At 41.6% G+C, this 19,368-nt stretch overlaps 3 protein-coding genes across 4 annotated transcripts in view; 1 reads left to right on the top strand and 2 right to left on the bottom strand.

The window, feature by feature from the left end:
- Nucleotides 1-311, top strand: part of LOC132264517 (cell adhesion molecule Dscam2-like) — a 66,018-nt gene extending 65,707 nt beyond the window's left edge. Inside the window, exon 21 of the mRNA XM_059764752.1 lies at nt 149-311. Within this exon, the coding sequence (XP_059620735.1) occupies nt 149-308 (160 nt within the window). The 3' untranslated portion in view covers nt 309-311. The remainder of the gene's footprint in view (nt 1-148) is intronic.
- A 2,572-nt stretch (nt 312-2,883) lies between these two features.
- On the bottom strand, nt 2,884-17,766 carry LOC132264494 (ceramide transfer protein-like). 2 transcript variants are annotated; one of them, XM_059764721.1, is made up of 7 exons: nt 17,223-17,766; nt 14,764-15,062; nt 13,555-13,791; nt 13,429-13,489; nt 8,476-8,926; nt 3,569-3,774; nt 2,884-3,144 (listed from the first exon to the last, which is right to left on the bottom strand). In XM_059764721.1, exons 1-7 carry the CDS (start codon nt 17,430-17,432, stop codon nt 2,884-2,886), a joined length of 1,725 nt encoding a protein of 574 aa, XP_059620704.1. In that variant the 5' UTR covers nt 17,433-17,766. The 2 variants fall into 2 exon arrangements, with proteins under 2 accessions (XP_059620704.1, XP_059620705.1); XM_059764722.1 differs by lacking the exons at nt 13,429-13,489; nt 13,555-13,791; nt 14,764-15,062; nt 17,223-17,766 and adding an exon at nt 10,804-11,096.
- Nucleotides 17,767-17,923: 157 nt separating this feature from the next.
- On the bottom strand, nt 17,924-19,139 carry LOC132264516 (uncharacterized). The gene is made up of 3 exons (XM_059764751.1): nt 18,857-19,139; nt 18,387-18,795; nt 17,924-18,326 (listed from the first exon to the last, which is right to left on the bottom strand). The coding sequence occupies exons 1-3, from the start codon at nt 19,137-19,139 to the stop codon at nt 18,104-18,106; spliced, it is 915 nt and encodes a 304-aa protein (XP_059620734.1). The 3' UTR covers nt 17,924-18,103.
- Nucleotides 19,140-19,368: the final 229 nt, after the last annotated feature.

Here is a 19,368-nt window from a genome sequence, read left to right as displayed (position 1 = left end):
TCACGCTCTCTCTCTCTCACACTCTCGCTCTCGCTCTGGTGAAAATGCAAACAAGTGTAGAGCGAGTAATAATTAATTTTCCTGTGTGAAAATAATTCCACCAAAACATTATTGAGCAATTTTCTCTTCTCTTCTCGTCTCTTTGCAGTATATCGAACTATCCGAATTACTCAGACAACCACATAAATCCACCGCATCACTTTCTGGATTCACCCTCGGCGGCGGGCGGCGACAAGAAGACCGGCCACTCGCCCAGGATTCGCGCCACGCAGAAGCTTCAGCGCGAGGCTTTTCAGATTAATGTGTAATGAATGGCAGAAATGCGCGAAAGCTTCGACAGTTATTGAGATTATGAATTGTTAAGGGCAGAAAAGCGCTTGAGGAAATTGCGCGCGATTGATTATGATGACAAAGGGATGAAGAAAAGGAGAAGAAGCACTGTAATATAACACATTATGAGGTGTGGAATAAAAAAAAGGGTAGATAGAGATATTTTTAGCTCAAGAATTTGTTGATTTTATACGTTTTTACTAATGAATATTTGAGCATATATATATTTTGAAATTATTCTGTACATAAATTTGAAAGAAAGAAAAAAACACGTATTCGATGCGCTCCTTGACAAATTTCTAGTTCAATTTTATAAATTGATTTGACTTCACTTTAGGAGAAAAGAAAAAAAAAACGTCTAGTGATGAAACATTTATGATTATGAACATATCTTGGAATAGAGTGAAAAAAAAAGGTTGAAATAATGAATTTAGAGACATTATTTGTGACTAAAAATCGAATAACATTCATTCATCCTTCATGTTTCGAGAGCACCTTTTGTTGCAGGAAACAGCCAAAGAAAGAAAAAATAGACAAGGAAAAGCCACACAACCTGACTGTCTTTCGATTTTGTAAAGAAAAAAAAAGGATATTTTAGCAGAGCAAGTAAATTATTGTAAAATTTAAGGGCATTTATTGCGAGTATTTAAGCGCGAAGTGGAAGGAATGTGCCAACATTTTCTATGAGAAATGAGAAAGAAAAGTATATAAACTCGTTTTTCTTTTTTAATACTCCACAACTTGACGCTCTTTTTCGCCAAGAGACAACACAAAATAATATAAAAATTCACTAAAATGATGAAAAATAGCCCAAGATTGTAACATTTTAGAGATGACAATATAAACTTAACTAAACTAAATAGTAATTATGAAGATGTTTTTCTTTTTGTTACGCCAGAAAGATTGCAAACACTGACAAAGAAGTGGAAGGAAACAAAATATGACTAAAAATGTAAGAAGAAGAATATAATAGGAGAAGAAAAAAGTATAAAAATATTCATATATTGAAGATATTGAACAATTTAAAGAAAATATAAATAAATGTGCTGAAGAGAGAGTGAAGAAAATGGATTAATTAGAATGACAAGAAGCTGAGAAATTCCCACTTTTCATCCTGAACATTTAAGCGTTCCTTTCAAGGGGGAGATATTACTGTCGGAAGTAAAAGAAAAAGTGTCCAAAAACCTATAAAATATTCATTTCCAGAGTGAATTTTTGTAATTTCAGACAAATTTATTCGATATTTCGCTTTCTAAAGCATCAATTCTTATGCTTAAGTCGGAAAGATTGCTGTTCATTGACAGAATAAAGCATTTGATGCCCAGAAATATTGAAAATTGAGTGAAACTTCAACATAACCTCAAAAACACTCGTTTAGAGACTTTAAACTTGAATACTGACAATTTACAAAATCTTTCCGGATGATTTTGAGTTTATTAGCAAAACTTAAGAGCTTCTTTCGTATTTTAGAAAGCTTAAAAACTGTGTTTTTAAAGATTTCTCAGCGATATTTTTAGGTTATGAACGAAAATATGTCCAAAAACTTGGTTTCTCTGTTTTTTTTTCGTTATTATTGCAAATTTAGAAGGAAATCATGAATTGATGTACAGATTTATTGCCATTTTCTCTCCCCCTTGGTGAATTTAATGAATTTCCATCAATTTTTCATGCAAATTTCCTACAAATGTCAACTTATTATTAAAAATTGTGATTAGTTTATAGAGAATTTGTTGTCATTCTTCCTGATTTTGCAAGAATTATTTATATTATAGAGAAGTGAAAAAAAGCCCCGGCAAAATGATAATAAATGTTAATCGATGAAGAGAAAAATCACGTGTTTTTAATCAATCACATTTATTACAATGCAGTAGTTTGAAAGTTTTCATCTCCGTCCAGTTTTTCTTCAATATATATATATATGTATAACATCGAAAAAGTTTAATAAGGGATTCTTCATCAAATGTTCTCTGTTTCTTTTTTTTTTCTTTTATACTTCCTTAGGTACATAATTTACATTCATAGAAAAAAAGCTAATATGAATATCATTTCTTTGCTCACAATTTCACGCTTTCACGCTAAAATAGACTCCAGATTTTTCTTTATTTTTCCTTTCTAAAGAGAATTTTACACATTATACAAAATAACAATTGATCTTTTCCCTACACTTTTTCATCTCCCTTTCCGCTTTTCATCGCAGCATTTCCTCCTTTCCAACCCCGCTTAAGCCTAAATAGTGAGAAACAAATATCAAAATATTGAGAAGCAAGAAATGCTCATTCATTCCCTCATGTTTTATATACTTTTGTAGCGCTTTTCTTCTCCCACCCTCGAAAACTTGGCCACTCTCGATTGTTGCTTCCACATTTCTGCACATCCACTCTGTGACGCTCTTGATGGTCTCGCACAAGACGCTCTCTTCGCTCATCCTCAAATCTTATGGCAGATGAAGTGTATTTTCCTCCCCTCATTTAGCTTCACGTCCACTTTCGCGCCGCGTGACAAAATCCTCCGCTTCATTTGCTCTCGATTTCTCTTCAGAATCCGCACTCCTCCTCAGAACATAATGGGCTTATTTTTGCACTGATCCACAACGTATTGCGTGAAGCGTTTGAGGAACTTTGGATACTCTTTTTTGTACACAGCGCGCAGAACTGTGGCTGGCGCCCACCCACCGGGATTCACCACCGAGCAATACGTTATCTTGCACGATAAATCCTTCCTCGACACCTTCCCATTCACCGCCTCGCCGACGTACGTCTGACAGTACAGTATCACGGTTAAATAGATGCGAACACACTTGCCCGTATTTGCTGGCTGCAAGAGAGACAAACAGGGAGAAAATGTGTAAGGAAAACACCATATAAAAAGGGACGAAAATAATAAGCTATCAAAACAGCTCAATTTTCAAACATTAGACTTTAGCGCCTCTAGCGGTGGTCAGATAAACTTCTGTTTTTATAAATATTTGTAGTTTTGCAAGACCTTCCCAATGACACCAAAATCATTCAAATCGGACAATAAAAAGCGCAGTTATGGCTATTTTAATTTCCAGGATTTGCATCCCCAAATCTAGGGTCCTGAAGGATCTACATTCTTAAGTTCGTTGGTTCGTCGGAAAGGTCTTGAGATCAGCTAAAACGCACTGAAATTTGAGTCATTTCCATGCTAGAGAAGCTGAATAAATGACGAAAATGTGTTTTAGAGCTGTTCAAAATGGCGGATCAAATGGCGGACTTACCGGATAAGTTTCATGCTCTGTGGAATGATTGCAGACAATCCAGGCATCGTGAGAGTCCGGATCCTCAACCTCATCCGTCACTCGACGCATGTGCGACCAGAACAGAGCGTCACGCTGACTGGCTGGCCAGATGCGCTTGTGTGTCTGCAGAAAGACCAGAGTGTCTGGCGAGATTGTCTCCAAAATGGTCATATTCTCCAGCGTGGCTGTATTTCCAAAATGGACAAAAAAAAACAAAACAAACAAACACACACGCACATTAGAAAAAGAGACTTAATTAATTTTCTCTCCCATCAGGCAAACGACGAGATTCTTATCAGCGAAGCACACACATGAAGAAAAAAGGAGGGGAAAAAACCAAATTGATGGTGCGAGACAAACAAAAGCACGTCGAGACAGGTGAGAAAGCAATTTGCCACAAAGAAAGCACAAAAATAGGTGATAGAGACAGATAATAAATGATAGAAGCGTTTAAGGTCAATCAATCAAGCAATTCTTGTGCTATTTTGGGCAAAAGAAATTGAAAAAATAATTTCACTAGTTCAACGGTTGATTTTCAAACAGCAAAAGAGGATTCTATAGTTCAATGCTCACGAGCAGGTGGCGCTCTTTGATCAAAAACCAATATGGCGATTGCGTGTGTTTACTTTTGATGCTTCTTTTGTGAGAGAAAATCATGAATTTTATCCAGCAAAAACCACCTCAAAACGCCAAACATCCCGTGAAGAGTAAGTTGAATCCCTTCTCAGCTGCCCGACAATCTTTTATCCTGTTGATTTTGGCAGGAAACACGAGAAATGTGCCTGAAATCAGTGAACAGCCGAAAGCCGGCACGAGTCGAGGAATGCTGGAGAACTTCTTCTCCGAGACAGGATCAGGATTCCTCAGACCACCAGCGGCAGCAGAGACCAAGAAGCCACATGGCAAGACATCGAAGAATCCCGGAAGTGGCCAAACAGCAGGAAATAGCAGCGCTTCTGTCGAACCTCACGTCATTCTGGGTAAGAAACTCTTCCGGAGACACAAAAAGAGAGATTTTCACGCGATTCCTCACTCTTCCAGTCATCACGGAGGGCAGAAACAACGCCCGGGGAGAAGTGGGAATCGCTGCCATTGACATCAACTCGCCAACGCTGATTCTGTCGCAGCTGAGCGATGATATGTGGTACACAGGAACAGTTATCAAGATCCAAATGCTCGATCCCGTTGAGATAATCGTGCCGAACACAGTTCTAACCGAGGATCGCCTCGTGAAGGACTCCAAGCTCCTGAAGATCATCTTCAAGGCCTTCCCCAGTGTGAAGATAAAGCCAGCAATGAGGAAGTTCTTCAACGACGTCGAGGCTCTGGAGAGCATCAATGAGCTCTGCTCCTCGCACTGTCAGAGCGTCAAATTGGCCCTGGAAGGGAAGTATTACGCTCTGGCAGCAGCCGGAGGACTCTTCCGCTACCTCAGGACAGTGCTGTGTATCGTCTTTGCGCCGAAGAGCCTCCAAATTGTCTACGAGGCCAAATATGGCTCAATGATGATCGGTAAAACTTTGATAATTTCCTCCAGAACTTCCTCTTTATCTCTGTTATCTCTCTTTTTCCCTCTTCCAGACGTCGAGACGTCGAAGAGGCTGGAATTGGTGGCTTCGTTGATGCCGAGAAAGAGCAAAAACAGCTGTCTCTATCAACTCCTGGACAAATGTGTCACAAACATCGGCAAGAGATCACTCAGAGCGCGCATCTTGGCGCCCTTCTGTGACGTCAAGCACATCCTGGAGTGTCAGGAGACTGTGCAGGAGCTGATTGAGAATCAACCACTGCTCGAGACACTGCGACAAGTGCTGAAGAAGTTCAAGAGTGTGGACAAAATGCAGAAACTCTGCGTTGTTGTCTCCCAAACGGACGCCATTCGAGCGGCTGAATTGATGATAAGTCACATAATCACATTCAAATCCTGCCTCGAAGCCATTCCTCAGCTCAATGACATCCTGTCGTCGCTGGTGCACAAGAATTTCGACGTGATGCGTCAGGGTTTGGAGGACACGCGCTACAGCAGCATCCTGGCGGAGATCAACAAACACATTGTCAGTGATATTCAGCACGAACGTGGTCAGAAGCATTTCTTCCAGCGCATTCACGCCGTCAAGGAGGGCAGCAATGTCTTCCTGGACATCTCCCGGCGACTCTACTATTGTCTGCTGGAGAAACTGAAGACGTACGTGAAATCTCTGAGTCAAACATACGAAATGTCCTTCGAATTGACTCACAACACCATCAGAGGATATCATGTGATCCTGATTTTCGATCCCAAGAAGCCTCCGCCTGATATTCCTGCTGATTTTGACATCATTTCTCGACGTGGTGGGAAAATTCTGCTGCGAAATGACGAAATTGTGAGTCTGGACAGAAGAATTCGGGATGTTATCAATGAAATTCTCATCATTAGCAATCAAGTGATTGATAATATGCTCGTGGAGATTCGCAAGGACATCGAGTGCTTCTATATGCTGACAGCGGTGATTCTGGAAATTGATCTCATTCAGAATTTCGCCACTTTGGCCACTCTCGATGGCTACACATGTCCATCCTTTGGCCCTGATCTCAAGATCACGGACGCCATTCATCCATTCCTCGAGTTTGGCTGCAATCACGTCACGCCCGTGCCCAATAACGTCTGTGCCACGTCGGATTACAACTTCTTCATGATCACCGGACCGAATATGGGTGGCAAAACGGTGTACATTAAGACAGTGGCAATGCTGCAAGTTATGGCACAGATTGGTGCCTTTGTTCCCGCCACACAAGCCACTTTTCGCATCTGTGACAAACTCTTCTCGCGCATGGGCTTCGAGGACACCGTTCAGCGCGGTGTGTCGAATTTCGATCACGAAGTGCGCCAGACAAACTACATCCTGAGGAACATCACGCCGAACAGCGTTGTGATTGTGGACGAATTGGGACGCAGCACGAATCCACATGAGGGCAAGATTTGGGCGTGGGGAATGTGCGAAGAGCTGGCGGGCTTGAAGGGATTCAGCAATGACGGGAGATACTTTGAACATGACACAGAAAGTGTCATAAATCCTGATCAGGCGGTGAAGGATGTGAAGAAGCTGCAGAATATCACATCTCCCTTCATCTTTCTCACCACACACTTCAAGGAGCTGACAAAACTGCCCGATTATCACTTCAACATGGTCAATCTCTATCTCGAGGCCACGGAGAATGTCCAGGAGAACGGTCAAGTTGTCCTGGATTACACGCACAAAGTGAAACTCGGTGTGACGCCACTGAAAGCCTACGGATTATCCTTGGCCAGACAGATTTCATTCCCCAAACACGTCATTCCGCGGGCTGAGGAAGTGTACAAGAAGCTGGAGAATGTCAGCGAGAAGGCAGAATTTGAAGACAATCCTGAGAAGTCTCGCTGTAAAGACACTCTGGAGAATGAGAGGAAACTCTATGATCTCTATGCTAATCTTGCAAGTATTCTCCGATCAAATTCAGAGTCATCAGAGGATTTTGTGAGACAAGAAGTGGATAAGATGCTGAAGAAGTTCATTGAAACAGCAGATCCTGAATTTCTCATGAACGTGAGGACAAAATCTGCTTCTGACATTCTCAATACATCCTTCTCCACTGTCAGTGATGAAAATCTTCCACGTAAATCCAAAGTTTCCCTCAATCTTGAGTCAATTCGTGAGGATTTGACGAGTAACAGAAATCTTAACAACATCACAAGTGACTTTAGATCAATTCTAAACACTCCTGTTGAGCAAATCCGGGAGATTTGCAATGTCAGCAGTTCATCAGTGTCTTCATCACCGTCCAAAATATTGCCGGAAGAGAGAGAAATTGTCTCCAGAAAATCACCATCGATTAATTTCAATCTCAGAACACCTTTCAAGCCAAAATCCGTGGAAAATGCATCAAATCAAGCAGTCAAGGAGGTTGATTTCTTCAACACAACCAAGAAGACATCCTCAGATGACTTCTTCTGCACACCAGGTCCATCGCGCGATGGAAGAACGACTAAAGAAAGCAGTGGAATTGTGAATATCCTCACTGAAGATGATGACGAAGAGATTCAGAGTGAATATGAGATGGTTTTGTCATCACAAATTGTCCTTACGCAGGACAATAGTGAGGAATTCTTCAACTCAAGCACTTCCAAATTCAAATTGGATGAATCTTCAGATCATGACAGTGAGGATTTCTTCAAGAAACCACCAAGTAAGACTTCCAGTGATCCGTGGAAGAGGAATTTCAGTGATAACAAGACAAGTGATAAGGAAGATTCTGTGAGTTCAATCAGCAAAATCACTCCGGTGAGTTTCATGGAACGCTATCGTGAGAGTGTGATTAGAAGAATGAGTGAATCGTCGTCCATTCAGCCCATAAAGCCGGACAAATCCAAGTGTCACATGAAGCCCAGCATCACACACATTCCCGCGGTGAAGCAGCTGATGATTCGACAGCAAATGGAGGACGACATGTCCAGGAGCAGTGGTGGAAGTGATGAGAAATCAGGTCAGGATGTGAGTGCGGAAAGCACAGAGTCTCAAAGGAGTATCTCAAGCGGGAGGAACAATTGGTTTCCGGACGTTGGAACACTCCAGGAGACGCAATCTTCAGGATCAGCGTTGGCAGAAGCAGAGGAAAGGCCCAGGAAGAGGGAACGCCTCGTGTTGGATTTGGCTAAACTCTATGAACTCGAAGACAGTGTCAAGAAGTAATAAATGCTCTGTCAAGAAGCAATTGATCAATCAATAGTTGATGATTTCATGCGCGTGTTTAGCAAATGATTGATAGTGAGTCAGATTTCCCCAGAAAATCCCTCTTTTTCCTTCCATTTTCGCCTCAATGTGTGCGCATGCATGATAGGGAAAACAGTTGATAAGCTGTCTTTTACTCACTCTCCCAATCCATCCTGTACTCTGGGCTGAAGAAGTAGTGGCACATCTCGCGCGCCGTGACGCCCTGGACGACGTGACAGGCCTTCAGCGGATCGATCACCATGCCGTTCACCTCCTCCTCGCGCCTGTACATCTTCATCTCGCCCTCGTCGGCGAACAGCTGCCACCCATTGCCACCCTCGCCGACGCCCTGACGCGCATGGCTCAGCTGCTCCACGCACATGTGGTCGATCTCCTGCCACAGCCGGTGCGTCTGCGCCTCGCCGCCCGTGCCGAACTCCTCCTCGTCCACCGCCGCCACGGCGTCCTCGTCCGGATAGGCGTCCGGACAGCTGAGCTGCGACTGCAGCTTGAGGCGCACGCGCATCTGTGTGTCCTCCTCCATCTTGTCCAGGCCCGACTCCACGGCGTCGAAGAACTCATCCTCGGGCAGTGTCGAGTGAGGTCCTTCCTGCAAATGGCACAGCGGATATTTGATCGCAAAGAGACTCTCAATCTGAATGTGTTGACAAATGGTAAATGTTCTGTATTTGCCGAGAACATATTTATAGTCTTTAAATATGAGGAATTTCACGTGTAAACAAACTGAGGGAAACTAAATAGTTCGCTCAACACAAGACAATCTCATATCAGCTACAAAACTCTGCTGATACTTTAGGAATTCTCACGACCAAACACAAGGGGGAAATATTTCCATAGATATTACGAAATGCTCAAAAACTCATACAATTTCATTCCCAGAGTGTATTTTACTAACAAATTAACTCGTTTATTTGAATTTCTTTTGATTTTCACTTAGGAAAAATTGATATCACTGCTTTTCTAGGTTATGTAATTGATTTCAGCTCATCAATTCTTATGATTAAGTCGAAAAAATTGCTGTTTATTGACAGAATTAAGCATTTTTGTACAATAAAAGTCGCTATTTTGAATCTTTGAGGCCAAGAAACACCGCAAATTGTGCTCAGATCGAACATAACCTCAAAAATAGTCATTTTGACTTGGAAAATTGCCATTTAAAAATCTTTCTGGTTGATTTTGACTCAGTTTCAGCAATTTTGAGTTCATTGACAAATAATAAGAAGCAATTTTGTGATCAAAAAAGCTTCCAGAACATCAAAAACACTGGAAGCTTTGGAGGCTCTGCACATCTTCTTATCGGGACATAGAAATGTCAATAAAAAGGAAGATTGTGCTGGCGTTAGAGTTCCTTTTCAGTGTCAAAACGTTTTTAATGATAAAAATATCAAATAGAAACAGATTTAAGGCATATTATCTCCCCCTTTGACTAAACACTATAAAGAAAGACACTTTTATGCAACACGCCAGTCACATTATTATGCTGAATTTTCAGCAATCAACGAAAAATTATGTTGTGTCTAATTATATAAACTTTCACATGGTCAAAAATGACACTTTAAACAACCCATTTTCTACCTTCAAACATTCCTTTATCTTCCAACCTTTGACTTTGTGAGTGTGGAAGAGAAATTATGGAATTACAATGTGTGGATTTGCATGATCGCATTGAGTAATAATTCATCACACAGTTTTTCCAACATTTTTGCATGCTTTTTTTTTGCACGAAAAGAGATTTAATCTTGCCTTTTGACACACAATAAATTGACTCACACAATAACTGGAATTGGAAGCAAACGAGAAAGTGTGATAAGGCCAAAGAGAATGACGCTTATAATTTCCTATCAGTTACAATTGTGCATTTTTTCCTCTTCTCTCTCTCTCGCAATCAAGTGAAGAATTTACAAAAATGTCCAGCAAAAGCACTATTTTGCCACTGTGTTTTATTATATAATAAAACAGAAATCGAAATTGTACCTTTTTTTATGTCTTAATGACACATCTATAAGTTTGGTTTTTCTCTCTTATTTTTTGAGTAAAAGTAGCACACGAAAATCTTACAAAATATACAATCTTTTTGGTGAAGAGAGGAAAAAAAAAGTATCAATTTCCAAATCAAATTTCTACAGAAATGGCGCGAAATCACATAATCAAATCTCTTGTCACAGAAAGCCATCATCATCATTTGCATCCATCATCAGTCGAGTGCGCGTAATTAAATTTTATCAGCAACGACAGTTGAGTGAAGATGCAAAAAATTCAATTATATCCGTCATTTCCGTCATGGAAATTTATTCTTGGCTCGAGTTTAATCTCTTTGGCGGTCAGAAAAACACTGAAAATCACTCTCTTCACTTCCTTTTCTCACAATTCTGAGACTTCGGCTATAAATTGGGCTAAACAATTCATCACATTAGCAGAAAAGTTATCGCAACTCGCTCTTTGACCCTTTAAAATGTCTTCACTTACATTCTTCCTATTCCTGAAGGCCTTCTTGTACAATCCAAGAGACGCCAAAGAGGGCATTTTTCTGCACTGTTTTTCCCACTTTTTTCCCCTTTTAAAATAAAAAAAAAACACCAAATTCACACCAATTTGAAGAGCGTGAGAGAGAGAAAAACCTGCTGAAAAGCCTCCAGTTGGACAATCGCGACCGTTCCAATTGAAATCCAACACAAAACTGATTAACTTCGTGGCGATATTGACTCTCATTGGCACTCCGGACACTTTTTTCGCCGTATTGTTTTCACCTCTTCTTCTTCTGCCACCCATTCATTGATACGCTCCCCTGCCGCCCCCCGCGCGCTGGCCGCTGGCCAAAATCACAGAGTGTTTGTTTGGCGTGTGATTTGAAGTTTGAACTGCGCCGAAGAGTTCAAGAGTGGGCGCCAAAGAGCCACAAATTTTAACACCATCTCTAATTCAATTGACAGCCACATTTTTTGCCCATAATTGCCTCCAATTGATCACTAATATTCGCGACAGAAATTTGATAAATACGATAAATACAATCGAATTTCGGAATGCGACGGTCAATGCCAAGAGGTCAAGCGAAGATTATGGCGAGAGACGCGAAAAGCAGCGAGTCTTATGGCCTCATCGAGAGATTAGCCAAAAAATAATTGCTCTCATTGATAAACCACTTGTCATTAGATTAGATGTGATAATTCAGAGTGATTTCCCAATTAGTTGAAACCTCAAATAGAATGCTACAAAAATTATAACCTTTCCAAAAAAAAACTCTTTAGAGGCTTTTTTTCTCTTATTCTTCAGCAGCAGCGCAAGAAATAGCAATCAATGTCAAAATCTTCCACATTTAGGGGAAAACGGGGCAATTTTACACACTTGTAGTTTAATAAATGAAGCTGAAATTCAAAATATGGCAATTTGAAATTACAGTAACTCTGATTGATTCGCGCGTTTCACCGCGTCTTCCCTCAGTGCTGCCTCTACCGTCAAATAATGCTAACAGTGAGAATCTCGTCAGGAGGAGAAGGCCGCCATGACAGTGCATTCCCGCCACAAGATCTCCAGAGATACCAATTGAGCAGGGCTTGGTTTTTTGCCAGTTGATATTGGGAATTCGACTTACATGCAGAAATATTTCATGTTTATCTGAAAAACCTTTGAAGATCGTTTTAAAATAACACGTTAAGGCTTAATTACAAATTTAAGGCTTAAATTTGTAGCTCAAAATACTATAAAAACTTTTTTAAATTCTATAACACATTATTAACATTAAAATAGATTTAGAGGGAATTTTAGATTTTGAAATTTCGAAAATTCTGTCTTCGACACAAGCGCCTCTAGCGGTAGTCAAATGAATTTCAGTGATGATTTCCAATATGAACTTAATATAATTAAGTGTTTCAGTTGTTTAAATTGAATTTCATCTGCTAAATTACTCTCCTTTCCCCTAATTTTTCGTCTCTTTTTTAGCTTTTTCAATTTAAAATTCCCGCATTGAGCAAAAAATATCGTTGCACATAGAAAGCTTCAAAAGATTTCAGCATATTTCGCGCTCATTTTACCACCAAAAATTCTTCACCCAATTTTATTTTTCGACTGTGTCTCAACGACCAATTAAAAGATTAATTTACAAGAAAATAAAATCCACCACAAACCAATGTCAAAAAAGAGCAAACAAATATCGACAAATCCTCTCTTTTCCCCCCACACGCATTAGATGCAATATAAGTCAATCTTGTGCGCCTCAACATTACGTCAAGTGGGTTAAACGCAGAGTTATGTCATGGAAAATGCGTGCTTTGACTCCCAAAAGTGATCAACACTGACACACTGACTTCCAAAAACCACACATTTTCCACCACATTTCGCTTCTCTTTCGCTACCGCGTCTTGTCATCTCAAACTCCGCGTCTTAAGAGACATTTTTGCCTCTTTTTTTTCACCTCTTTCTTCAGATCGAATCACGCAATTGACAGCGACAATCTAACATCTTTCTTCCCCACCTGATTTTTTTTCTTTTTGCAGAGCTGAAAGCAAGAGTCAAAACACACACACATTTCTTGAGGGAGAAAGAGAGGGAGAAAAGCCTCATAAATATTATTTTAACATCTTTTTTTTTGTCCCCACAAATTGCTTTCACATGTGAATAAATTTGCATAAAATGTGTGTCTTTGACATCTCTTCCAGAGTCTGCAAATCAATTTTTTTTCTCTTGTGCGCGGAAAGCGAGAGTAAAGCAAAGGCCGTAATTTCACTATATGCAATTTGATCCACTCACACCTGATGCTCTTCGCGGAGACATCAAGAAAGTTATTGAGAGGGTCATAAAATTGATGTCACCGCCGCACATCATATAAAGTGGATTCTTTCACATGAATCTCCACACATTCATCTCTCTTTCTCTCTCGCTCGTGCACGCGACAGCGCGCTTACATAATTGTCCATTTCACTTTAACTCCTCTTCATCTTCTTCATTGACGAAAACAGAGCCATTGGAAATGGATGGGAAAATATTGACAATAGATTTTATATTGCAAGTGCCGCGCTTTTTGCACACTTCATTGTCGCGCAATTCCGCATGCAAATAAATGAAGCGTGCGCGATTCTTTCTTGTCATCAAACTCACCTCCATGTCAGGGCCAGGAAGGGATGAATTTCTCACTCTCTCCAGTCTCTCCTTCACTTGTCTGCAAAGCAGTAACAATAGTTAGTAAAATCCTTTGATTCCTGAGCAAATTTCTCTCTCTCTAACCTGTAGAGATCCTCGAGTCTCTTCCTCTTCTCAATCTCCCGATCGAGTTTCCTCCGCCAACTGTCGTCCCGCTGGGCAATCATCTCGAGACAGTGCTGAAGTGTGGACAGAACACCAGCTGTTGTGGCTCGGAATGTTATGGCTTCACCCTTAAAGTCAATCGGACGCAATCCATCAACCATCTCCAGTGGTTGTCCATCTCTCTGGCCATTGATCTCGGCACAAGCGTCAAAATACCTGCAAGAATTCCACACAAAACACACCATTAAAACGCCATTAAGCACCCAGAAAAACAATCACTGAGAAAGAGGACAGAAATTCACAGAAAAAAAACACCTGAAGATTGATTAAACAACACAACATTTGAGAGAAGAATTCTAAATTCTAACAATGAACAGTGTTTTCATATCTAAACATGGCAAGAAAATGCTTTATTTCACTTAAAAAGTGCTCAAATACAACACAATTTGATGAATATTGACTTTTCGCATTCCACAATTTTATTTCTTGCTCAATTACCGAATGTGACACAGATTTGAAAAGAGGATTTCATATCCTTCAACTCTTCAGAAGATGCAAAAAGCGACAAATGATCGCAAGATAGTCTAAATTATCAATTTTTACAAGAAAAACGTCGTTTTATGTACTTTTCATTGCAATTTTTGTCAAAAATTACTCCAAAAACACTCAATTTTCCACGGATTTTCAAAATTAATAGCGTTTTGGAAAGATAATTTCACAACCAACAATTCTTTGGAACACTTTATTTGTGTCAGAACACATTTTTACCTGTTTTTCGAAGGTATTTTGACAAAATCCTAATTCTGAATGAAATATATTCATAACAGCGCTAATTTTCCACGGATTTTCAAAAGCAAAGGCTTTATGGAAAGCTCAGAAGATGATCTACAACTCTCAAAAACCCATTTCTTCTGTTAAATCACGTCTTTGCTTATTATTAACCTTTTTAACCGTCTTTCTTCTGCCAATTGTAGAGAGAAAAATTCATTTTCCAACCACGTGAAGACAACAAAACTGACAATGAACAACACTTTGATGGTAGAATGAGACACAAACCTTCTTAAATTGTGACAGAGGAGCATTTACAAAATATGAAAAGGCGTTAATAAATGAATTTTTAACTCTCGAGATCGACGAGAATTCCCGCGACACACTTTTAGCCAAGACACACAACACACAATTTCTCACCTTTGAAGCGTTTCAATTTGGCCATAGAGAATGTCTTTGAACGTCTCAATCTCGTGCAGTTTCTCACGCAGATTCCTGTTGGCGCGCTTCAGGCTGCTGCCGCTGGCCGTGGACAACGTGGTGGATTGCAGGGACACGGAGCTTCCGTGGCGCCTCAACGAAACGTCACTGCTCGTGTCCGTCTTGTAGCTCTGCAGCACTTCGATCCAGTGCGTCTTGTCCTCCGGATTCTCCGCCCGCAGATACCACACGCAGTTGCTGATGGACACATCAAAGCGACACTCATCAAACTCATGCGACTGCAGAAGAGAAAGAACGAGAAATTCGTCAAGTTTTCCTGTGGAAATTCATGCATGAAATTGGGAAATAGTGTTGGAAATGTGTGAAGAGAGAGATTTGCCCTCAGAGTTTCATTGCCGCGCGCGCGATTGGCACGAAGGCAGCTACACAAAACATTGTACCGAAATAGCTGCAATACTGGTAAATCACACACGCGAGAAACATCCCAGAAATTGAACGAGATAATTGATAAATTGATGATAATAGAGACATAAAGCAAGCCAAAACATTCACACACACACACACGCGCGTGGCATCGGAAAACACTCTCCCATATGGAAAATTGATCAATAAATCCCAATCAATGGCTTCAACCAAACATCTCTTCTTCTTCTCCTCTCGCGCGGCATTCCATCATAAATACACACGACACACACACACAAACACTCCCACACAACACAAGACAGCATTATTCTTCTTCTCTTCTGAATAGTAAAACCAATTCAGCCGGAGAATTTGCAACATTTTTCCCCCCTTCAACGCATTTTATTCGGCCAATTGGCCAAATTGGCGAAGCAAAACGCTGGCCGAGAAGGAAAATAAAAACTTTTCCAAGTGCTGATTACAATTCATTTTTTTTTTCTCCCATTCACTCTCCCGCGATAAAGTGCCACCCAGAGATAAGGCTCTCCAAATACACAACATCAAAGGCAATTGGAGGCTTTTGGAGAAAATATTCTTTCAGCCAACATTCGATTAACTCAAGTTTCGCACACGCCATGCAACAGTGTCGAAACAGTGGGTGAGAAATGCTCAATAATCACCCCAAATATCAGCCTTCAACACACTGTAGTTCAATGGCCAATTCATAGTTTATCGTGGTTATCAGTCTTGTTATCAGTCAACACCAGAAAAGGCAGCACAATCCAAAAGAATATTCCTGAATTTTGCCATCAAACTTCTCAATTTGCCTTTTAGAAGCATTTAGACAATTTAAATAGACTTCATTTGACGCAAACGACGTTGAATAAAAAGCTCAATTTATTCGTTTTTAATTCACAATGAACCAAAAACAACCCTCGAAAGCACTTATCAATTGGTCAGTGTGGCCAGATGACAGCTGTCAAACACATGCAAAACACACGGACGACGATAGAGACATCTATTAGTCAAAAGAATGTCGTTAGAATAATAATGAAGACGTATTTTTCTCAAGAAATCCCAATTTGATTCCCAAATTGATAGACTATTTCCATTTCCATCGCAAATTGCACAGTGTTATGAGATAAAACACCGTAAAACTTCTGAATAACACTTCTAAATGTCATTTAATGGATTGTTTTGCGGGTTTTGCGTCTAAATTCGTACTTTAAGAGCTTAATTCAGAGACAATTAATAGAAAATCAATGTGTTTAACGAGAAAACTTTTGACATGATGTCATTTTGACATCATGTTAGGAAATCAACACATAAAATATGTGATTCAGAATTGAACCCAAATTTTTAAGAATTTGAGACTATTTTTCTCAATTTCATTCAAAATGTTAACGACGGGAATAAAGTGCAATTTCTCTTCCCTTCATGCAAGAATATGCGATGGTGAAGAAGATCATTTTAATGCCGCGCGATACACTTTCACAATTCCGCCAATTTCCATTTATCTTTGCCAATAAAACCAGATGATTTATGAACTATTTTTTGCCACGATGATTCCACAAATGCGCAAGAGTCATTTGTGCCATATTATTGAGGAATTCAAGTGTACAAATTGACACACAACACTGATGATGAATCACTCGAACGAGTGTCCAAACGAGCGAAATATAATTCAATTAATTCCGCCGCATGCAAATGGGAGGAATAAAAGCGTTGCGCCGCGAGAATGCCGCGGACTTGAGCCACTCGCGCGCGGGACGCGCGGATGACTCCTCGCGAAGCGGCCCATGATTAGGGGATTTTTACTGCCTCGCCAGCACACACGGGCGTTGCGTGCCGAGGCGAGAATCTGTCTGTGGAGCAATTGATGGGCGATTGGCGGCGAAGGGTGTCGGTTGGATTTTACGACGAGGTCATTTCTCAATGTTTCCGCGCTTTCCGCGGCGCGCCCACGGGTCAGCCGCCGCCCTGTGATTGAGAATGCGCCGCGCGGGAGCGGCGGGAATTCCCGCGCGCTCTCTCACCTTGATGGTGGCCTTCTGGAGGCTGATCGCCCCGCGACAGCCGAAGTCGCTCTCCTGTTCGCTCTTGTAGTACGACAGCGTGCCATCCTTCAGCACGATGAACCTGGGCTGCCAGCCGTGGATGTAGTTGGTCCACTTGGACAGATATCCCTTCAGCTCCGGCGTGTCCGACTCGTCGCTGTTGCTCTGCGCCGAGAAGTCCTCAGCCATGGCGCGGCGGCTTCCTGGGCAGCAGCGGTGACTCGACTGGGACGTTCGCGCGCGCTCCCGAGAATCCACTGGGCACTGGGGAGAGGAAGTGGCACTTTCTCATCTTCGGCGGCGCAAGGGGGCGCTCGCCAGTACACTCCGCCGCGAGATTGCACGTACCAAAAAAAGGGCTTCGACTTCACTCGCACATCACACACTTTTCCCGCGAGCCTGCTTTTCCACTCTTCCGCCACACGCCACAATCAATTTCCACCACCGATCAGTTTTTTGGGGTGCGAAAAAAGGCCACGGAAAGTGGAGAGAAAACTTTTTTCACGCAAAATTTTCTCGATTATTTTGACACAACACACACACACACACGCAACGCGCCTTCGGACTTCCAGATTCGAACATTGCTCAAGTGTTCGAAAGAAAAAAACCCTCCAACAGCAAAGTGCATTCAAAATTTGAAGCGCCAAAAGAAAAAGCCCAACGACTTTCATCCACATGCGATCTTTTATTTTACACAGAAAATTCCTCTCGAGTGTGATTACAATAAAAAAAAGAAATTGATGGCCTTCGATCGTGACTATAAAGTTGTGCATCTCCCAGCCAATATGGCCACAGTGCAACGATAGATTTTTGGAGAGCTTTTCCTATAAAGCACACACGAGCGCGTGCTTTTTTTTTCTTTACATGAATTGACTAAAATCGTGTGTATGATGAACTTCATTCTCAACGCTGCTCTCCTCCTCCTTGTAGTTTTGGTATTTGTGATCTATGCTACTCCTGAAGATGCTCTTGGGGCACTTTTTGTAGTACGGAAAGCACTCGCCCGGCCCCAAAACACCCTCGCCGACACGCTGCGCCGTCACGTATTCGTCCAGGAGGTGCGAAAAGGGACTCTTGGAGGCACTGAAAGCCAGGAAAAATCAGTAAAAATGCTTCGAGAGACTTGAATAATTGAGAACTCACGTGAGAAAGAGCTTCACAATCTCTCCAAACAGTCCAAAGTTGTGGAGTTTCCGTGAGTGAACTTCGCAAATCGCCCTCAAGATGCACGCCTTGCCATCCAGCCCAAAAGTCCCGAGAAGATCCTCAAGAGCCACATACAAGAGGGCTCTTTCGCCGCCGTGAAAGATGAATTTGTGCTTCTCCGGAAGTTCAGGTGGAAAATCATCCTCCGCTTCTGCGTCCATCATTGAGACTTTAAAGGGGGATGATTCTGTTGCCGCAGCTTCCCTCCTCTTGCGCCCCTTCATGTAGGATGAGATGTAATTGGAGAGAATCATGCCTGTGGCTCTGCCCATTGATCTGGCGAACACATTGGGCAGCACACCGAGGGGATTTTCATTGTCTGTGAGGCCCAATTTGTCGAAATCAACTGCGCACAGAAGACAAAATGTCAGGAAAACAGGCGAGAAAAGAACCCAGGAAAATCTTACTGGTCAGAGGCAAACTGATGGTGATGTTGGAGAAGAATCCTGGCGGAGGATGTCGGATTAGGGGCAAAGCAAGAGTGGGTGAAATTGTCAGAGAAGTTCCTGGCGGCAGAGCCAATCGTCCATCTTCTGTGATCCAGATCAGTCGCTTCTGTCTGGAATGTGGCTTGGCGTCTCCTTCCGGCACTCCTTCCCTCTCCGCCTCGATGTCCTTCACCTCCTGCGATCCGACTTGCCACACAATCAGCACAATCACGAGCGGTAACCATCGCCAGCGCGCCTCCATATTCTGTCTCACTCTTTGAGCTGGAAAAGAGAGCGAGATAACATCTTATTATGCACTCCTCAAGATCATGAATGAATCGCCTCACGATCACAGGTGAAAATCACGATCATCTGGGCATAATAAACACTGCTCTCAATTCACAATTGAGACACAATTCCGCCGCTCCTTTCACTTTTCTCTCGCGCTCGAAAAGCGCCGAACGCCCAGAGATGAAAAGATCCTCTTCGCT

The sequence above is a fragment of the Phlebotomus argentipes genome, unplaced genomic scaffold, assembly GCF_947086385.1.
Source record: "Phlebotomus argentipes unplaced genomic scaffold, Phlebotomus argentipes genome assembly contig_27, whole genome shotgun sequence".
Lineage (NCBI taxonomy): Eukaryota > Metazoa > Arthropoda > Insecta > Diptera > Psychodidae > Phlebotomus > Phlebotomus argentipes.
This window is presented reverse-complemented; position numbering and strand designations above follow the sequence as displayed.